Source organism: Poecilia reticulata, linkage group LG4, assembly GCF_000633615.1.
Source record: "Poecilia reticulata strain Guanapo linkage group LG4, Guppy_female_1.0+MT, whole genome shotgun sequence".
Classification (NCBI taxonomy): domain Eukaryota; kingdom Metazoa; phylum Chordata; class Actinopteri; order Cyprinodontiformes; family Poeciliidae; genus Poecilia; species Poecilia reticulata.
The window spans coordinates 25,499,246-25,506,959 of NC_024334.1; the positions used below are offsets into that span (position 1 = coordinate 25,499,246).

Genomic DNA, 7,714 nt, shown 5'->3' on the forward strand with positions numbered 1-7,714 from the left:
CTATTTGGGTTCCATGAAAGTTTGCGTTCAGTGAGCGCCTCAGAGCTGCAGTCTCTAAGTCGAGCTTCCGCTTCTCACAGTACCCCTTCGCTGCAGCTTTGCCACTTAGCTCCTTCAGACTAGTGACAGCAGCAATTAGCAAACATCTTGTGAAACTGTGCATCCTCTGAGCTTATTGTACAAAATACTTTCCAGTGCGTCACTGGTAAGACTGTTGTTAAAGGCTTATATTGGTGGAACGTAGTTATAATAGGATGAAGGCAGCGTTAGAAAGAGCAGGAGCTTTTTAAAGAGACAGCAACCCAATTTCAAGGCATTAAATCGCAAAGTCAAATTTATTTCAAGTGATGTTGGAAATGTACAGCATTTTCAAAAAACTGAATGTCACAGTTATTGATGGTGCTATAAAATGGCACCATGTGCCTGAAAAATGCATAATAACCAATAAAAGGCAACAATTAGCAAAGTTAATAATTTATCTGGAAAACATCTAAAGCATGCAGGGCAGTGTGACTTTAGGACCAGCCTTGGGAAGCGCTGCTATAGAGATGCACAGTTAAACTGGGCATCAGTTTAACTGTGCATTTCTTCATGTGAAGTATTTCTGCTTCACATGAAGCAGAAATACTTGAACTGGATCAAAGTCTTATTCTGTTTGTGAGTTCAATGCACACTGCTTTCTATCTGCAAGGCTTGCTGGATTACATCCCTGATCTGGCTGGATTAGGTATTAGCCAACCCCAGTGGTTGAAGGGAACCACTGGAGTTCAAATGGGACCTGGACTTTGTTGCTCAGAGTTTGACAGACTAACGGATGGAAATTGCAACCTGAAAAACTTGATACTTTCTTCCAAGAGAAAAACTAATATTGGCTTTTTCTTTTTTTTTTACTGAGGAGGAAAACAAAGAGGAAGCAATAGCAGCGAGTAGCACGAGTTTCTAGGATGAGTGCAGAGAGCTGGAGCTCATTCAGCAACTGATGATTAATGCTTCCATGTTGTTCCCACTCTGGTTGTTGCAAAAGAGCAATGCGACTGTCTGGTGTGCTTAGGATAGTTTCAGTAAGACTCATTTAAACAAGAAGCCACTAAAGCTTAGTTCATATTTATTAAAGACATTAATACTCTTGTAATTTTTTACAATTGGACACACCCAAACAAAATCCTTCTATTTTGACCTTAGTGTGCTGAAAAGCCTTCTTGGTGTCATGCTGCTGCCAGGCAACATGTACAACAATGGGGTTAGAAGTTGTGCACTCCGCCCACTGCTTTCTGTTCGCAAGGTCCCTCTTTCAAAGGCATTTGTTAAAAGCCTCACAAGTTTATGCCGGTACTTATGCATGCAATTTCATTTACAAAGGCAGTAAATGTGTCTTTATTTCTTTCACAGATACATTTAATACATTTTATGTAAAAGTCATCATGAACATGTAAGGGCAGACACCGTGGTGGAAAGAACCCCATTAAAAAGTCAGACACTTTTATTGCTTTGCTTTGATGTATTATGGGCTTGGACAAATTCAAATGAAGTCGTTACATGTTTCAACTAAACAGTGGTGGGAGAGGTTTAAACATTAACAAATTAAGTCCAAGCGTTTAAGATGCACATTTACCTTGGTTTTCATTTCAAACATCATTGGTGTAATTTATGTGCCGTCTCTGTGCACATAAAGAGCTGTTTCCCTAATGAAACTCCAGAGTACAGCAGCCCTTAAGCACAGATGTAAATTCAGACGCGCAGCGTGTGTGCGTGTGAACATGTTCACGTGACGAGTTGCCATGCTCCGTTACTCCGTTATAATCACTTTGGGGCTATTTGGGGATTTGTGGTTTCAGCACAGTTTTAAAATGAAAGACATGATTGTAAACTTGAGGTGGGCATGTCTTCTTCCTCAGTCGTCAATGAATCCAATTGTGCTGGTCGTTAACAATTTATAGTGCTGTGAAAAGCTATCCAGTCGTTAAGCATCTTCACATTTTAACTCACTCCAACAACAATCTTCCTTGTATTTTATTTAGCTTGTCTGTGATGAAACCCAAAATGGTGCCTTAATGTAAAGTGTTTTTGTAAAATACTTAGGTTTTCAAAAGTTGTCACATAAAAAAAAAGAATCTGCAAACTTCAGAAACCATTTACTCTATGCTTAATTAACCCAGTGCAACAAGCTGCCTTCAGAAGTAAATAGATTACAACTTTATTTAATTGAATTTCTGTACAAATATAGCCTCAGAGGCTTTTCTTTTTAAGAATAAGTTTTGGAGAAGTTTTATGGAGGGTTATGGTATCAGCCAATATCAAAATACTTGAACATTTCATAGACTGCAGTTTTAATCCATTACCTGAAAATGGAAAGATCATGACCCAACTCTGATAAGAAAGGGAAAAAAAATCTAGTTCACTTCATACCATGTAGAAGACACAGCAACAATATTTATGAAAATGCCCTTGTCAGATGAAATCAAAATGTAGCTTTTTCTACTCTACATACAAAATGCTACATACTAAGAGTGTCAAAAAACTAACATAAAACGTCATCCTAAACACATTCATTTCATTCTCCGTTGTTAATTCTGGGAGTGCTTGCGTCATGCTGTGGATATTTGTTTTTCACCAGGGATGGGAATCTGGTCAAAATTGATGGAGGGGAAATGGGTAGAGTTACATGCAGGTTAATCCAGCAAGAATCCCGTGAGTCACTTTCCATCACAACAGCAAGCCTAAACGTAGTGCCAAGCAACCAAGGCAAGATTTGTGTTAAATTATAAAGTTGTTCAGATGTTCTCTTTCCAGACACACAAAATGTTTGCTATAATTACCACAATTGGAGATTCTATAACATATTTACTGGTGTTTGTTGAGCACAAATGTAATCCACAATTTAGACCCCTTTTTACAACTAAATGTATGAAAACAATGTACCCTTTTCCTTCCTCTTTACAACTACACGCCACTTTGTTGTTCTGCAATATAGAATTACATTAAAATATGTGAGAACTTGCAGAAGTCATGTGACAAATTGTGGGGGGAGGGAAATGGCATGAACTATGAATTATTTGTAAAGCCTCTCTAAAACGCGTGGAAATCCTAGTTTGTCGTTTTTCAACATTTGTTTTTTCCATTGAAGAACATTTAAATAACATATTAGAATGATTAGCTATAGGTTCCACATCTCAGTAAAGAGTGCGGATATATTTTGTTTGCTTGTGACATTACCAAATATATACACCTTATTGTTGCTGTTATGTGTGTGTAACTTGACAGATGGTACCACGGCTCGCTGTCTCGCTCGGAGGCAGAGTCGCTGCTAACACTGTGTAAAGAGTGCAGCTACTTGGTGAGGAACAGTCAGAACAACCGCTCTGACTTCTCCCTGTCCCTTAGGTAAGACGCAGACCTTAAAAACTAGATACCGTTCAACACCTTGCTATGTTCATTATCAGTCTCTGATGACAAGCTCTGTACTTTAATTACACGTTATCATGTTTTTTTGTACTGTGTGTACGTGCACGACTTCAGATGCCTGAGCTGCTCATCTCATATTGCGCTCCCCAACACTCCTCCATCTGTCTCTGTCTTTCCTCTCCCATCTACCATCACCTTCACTTAACATCGCTGCTGCACTGATTCCTCTACTGATGCTCATGTGTGAGGCACAATACTGCTTATCTGGTCAAATCTCTCTCTTGTAATTACAATCGCGATCCATTGTGCCGGCCTTGCACCGGTCTCCCCTCATCACTCTGTCCTCTCAGCATCCTTGGCCTCCCCCTTGGTGGCCTTCCTCCGTAGCCCCAGCGGGCCGTCTAAGTGGTAATCAGTCAGGTAGAGCACACTTCAGCGCACACATCATCCTCCACATAATCGCTAATGAATATGAATTACCGTCTGTGGGACACCCAGGAAGGGAATTAGGTAGGGAATAGGGAAGAATGGGAATGAGGGGAGTAGAGTCAGTGTTGTGGTGACATATAAACAAGCTCATGCATTACTCATTCAAACGAGTGGAGCGGTTTTGACACACGTACACACACACACACGCGTGTCAAGCATGTTTGCTTAGACCACAAGGTCAGTGCTGAAACTTTTCCCCAGCTAACACACATGAGGCTTAAAGAAGTGAATTGATCGAGATCTGTGACCCTTACGACTTCTTGATTCTTCTTTTTTTAAACCCAAATTAACAGAAACGTTATGAAGTTAAGTTTTCAGCCTCCTCAAAAAAAAAAAGCATTTCTCTGCCAGTCAATCTGAAAAAGAGAACGAAGAAGAAAAAAAGATAACCAATGTTTTAAGATACCTCAGTTTGGTGAGACTTCTTTTGACCTCCTTGGTTTGAATGGGAGTGTTTTCTGAGTTTCTTGTCCAATCGGGATTGTTACAAGCAATTTCAATTTTCATTCATCTCTGCTTTTCTCAACCAACATGTTATTGCATAAAATTTGCTTCTGGTTTTCCATCGAGTTTATGAAGCTGGGGCATATATACGAATGCTCATATTGTAACTTTTCCCTCAAGTTTTCATCCACATAAATAAAGCCCTTAGCTACTGGAGCTTCTTTTCAATAAAGCACGCCAAATTAACCACTAATATATATTTACGAGATTTTTAGCTTCAGATAAGTTTGATTTGGGTCAAGCATAAAAACATGGCGATTCAGAAAAGTCTCAAAGCTTAACTTTGACCAGAAAGTTTAGAAACTACAGAACTTATGTGTGCTATCACTTTTGCATACACTAAACAGTGAGGCTGCACATCTCTGCTCTGTTTGGTATCAGAATATTATTTCAGAATATAATAAACGCTTTGTTCCACAGGGTAAATTTTAAAGCTCAAATCAGCTCAACAACATTTTGTGGATTTTCCTAAGTTTTGGCATTTTATGACCAAACATGTATCAATTGATGTCAAACAATCTTGATTGTCTTTTCACCACTATCTTGTCTTGCATTGCCACAAAACTGCCTAAATGAGGCCAAGAGGTGTTTAAGAAAATGTCTTTTTGAAACTGGATCCACCAGCTTAACAAGCTGTGTTTTAACTGGGCCCTTGGTCAGTTTACTATAAATACCCCTGCCATGTCAGTAAAACAAGGACTTTTATGGTACAACAACCCAGTACAACTAAATTCACTGGGGAAATGCACACAGTATCAGAATGTGCCTGACATTTTTTTAAACATCTCCGAGGGGGGGGGGGGGGGGGGGGGGGGGGGGGGGGGTAAAAATGAAACGCCCAAAAACTGTGTCCCAGATTACAAAGAAATGTGGACAATAGCTGTAGTGACTGTCAAACTGTTTTTTTTTTTCTTTTTGAAGATGAACTGAAAGAGTCATCACAAGCTGAAAGAAATACAGAACAGAATAGTTGCAACAACCCCTGAAAACAAACTTGTCGTTTTTCTGTAAATTATACATTATATCAAATGGGTCTAAAAATAGTACTGTGCCAGTTCTATTAAAAGTAACAAAATCCTCAAAGGCTCAAAAGATTTGTCACTATAAGTGTTTCAGGTTTTAATTTTCTGAACAATGACAGTTTGCTGACCAGTTCCAGCTCTTGTCTTTTGCTTCGCTCCTATAATTAGACATTAGACTCTTAAAGGAGCAGTCCTTTCAAAGCTGCATGGATTTTGAAGGGAAGGTGTGGCTCTTAGTGGAGCCACTGCCACGGCCTCCTTGTTTATGTTGTATTTTTACTCCATTCATCCATCAAACAAAAACCCCCTCTCTTTCTTATTTGTGTCAGTGTTATTAGGTTTTAGTTGGATTCATGTTCCCAGAGTGAAATAAAAAGCGAACATAAATCCAGGCTATCGCTCGCACACCGTCATGGGACCAAATGCTTGATGTTAGGCACTCCAAATTTCATTTCATGCTTCTTTACTCCCCTTACACTTTTACTGTTTTTCTATTTTTTTTTTTTTTTTTTTTTGCTTTTGTTAGAAGCGTACACTCATTCTTTTAAATTTCTTTTTTTTTTTATCCTTTCTTCACAGGAGCTGCCAGGGTTTTATGCACATGAAGTTCACCCTGTGTAAAGACGGGAAGTACGTGCTGGGACAGAACAGCCCTCCCTTTGACACCATTCCCGAGGCCGTCCACTTTTACACCACGCATAAACTCCCGATACGAGGTGCTGAGCATCTGTCCCTGCTCTTTCCAGTGCAGGTGCAGACCCTCTGACTGACTCAGTCCTGTGGACCTGAATGATTTCATTTTGATTAGAAACAGAAAACATGAATGTTCGACCGAAAAATCTCAGCGGCGTGAAACTACTCCATCTCTTTCTTTTTTCTTTTCATTTTTTTTTTTTTACTGGATTACTTTTAGTGTTTCAGCACATGAGGGGCTTATGCTCTCAGCTGTTGCGTCTGTGCCATGTGCAGAACATCTTGGGGATCAATTCCCATGAAATGCAGTACCCGAGCTATCAGCACCTTTACTGCAACTCCTCTTATCTGTGTGCTTAACCAAGCGGGTTTACTTCAGGACATCTTCTAAACTTTGTTGCATTTCTTTCTCATTCAAGAGAAATGTGCTGAGTTTTAGAAGTGCAGCCGCTGCAAGAAAGCCTGCACATTGTGAATGTACTGATTCTCAAGTTTATTGAAGAACATGAGCAGGAGACATTATAAATTATTACTATGTAACACTAAACAACCTTACAACCATAAAACAAAACTGTTTGTGAGAACTCTTTAAATTGATAGTTTTGTTTGTGTTTTTTTTCATCCCCCAAGACGAAATGAATAAATTAGGCTAAATAAGACCTAAAGGGAAAATATATACTGGAAAGAAAGCTATTTTTAAAGACAGACAATGTTTACCTACACCAGTAATGGATCTTTTTTTTTTTTTTTTTTTTTTACAAACTCACAACTGTTGATTGAATTCAACCCAGCCTATTTTGTATGCTGTAAGGGTTGCTTGACACATGTCAGTGTTATTTGTTAATTGTTCATTGTATTAAAAAAAAAAAGTGTTGTTCTGGTACTTGATAAAACTGAGTTTTACCTCTTGTTGCCTGCACCTTTTGCACTTGTATTTGTTCAGTTACTGCCATTGTCTTATAACTGACTTGAAAACCAGATCACACTACAAACTGAGCTGAAAGCCACAGATTATGAGGCAGAGACTCAGTATTTACTCAAACTTTAAAAACCTAGAAACGTTGGCAGTGCATGCAGTCATTTTCTCACTTCCTACAGATTATTGTCTGCCAACTCCGTCACATGGATGAATGTAAGCCGTACTCGATTCATGCCGTCTGGAATGGGTTTAAATGTCAGCTGTCAAGCTGCAGTATTTTTAGGTTAAAGCTAGTTTTAGGGGAAAGCATTTCCACACCACTACAGCTAACACTTTTATTTAAGTCATTGTTTCCTAACCTAAAAGTATCTAAATTGCATTGGTTACTCTTGGCTTGTTGAGTTCAAATACAAACAAAGGTCAAGTTTGAAACTACTTGAATTCATGTGAACAAAAAGTTATTATAAATACCCTGGTTTTGCTTGACAACTCTTAGATTTTAAACAATTTTTACTTGACATCCTAAAGGAAAATTCACACACATACTGTTTGATTATGAGAAGGGATTTTCATATAATTTCTAACAGATTTAACAAGTTATGTGATTACAACATGTAGTTGTGTAACTATGATCAAAATGAAATGAGGCCATGGAAGGAAAAAAGGAATGAAAACTAAATGGTAG

General features: G+C 38.6%; 1 protein-coding gene across 3 annotated transcripts in view; it reads left to right on the forward strand.

The window, feature by feature from the left end:
• Positions 1 to 7,029, forward strand: part of shdb (Src homology 2 domain containing transforming protein D, b) — a 28,676-nt gene extending 21,647 nt beyond the window's left edge. For all 3 annotated transcript variants that reach the window (XM_008406960.1, XM_008406962.1, XM_008406959.2), the window contains 2 exons: positions 3,262 to 3,381; positions 5,997 to 7,029. In XM_008406960.1, coding sequence (XP_008405182.1) covers positions 3,262 to 3,381; positions 5,997 to 6,183 — 307 coding nt within the window. In that variant the 3' untranslated portion in view covers positions 6,184 to 7,029. The remainder of the gene's footprint in view (positions 1 to 3,261; positions 3,382 to 5,996) is intronic.
• Positions 7,030 to 7,714: the final 685 nt, after the last annotated feature.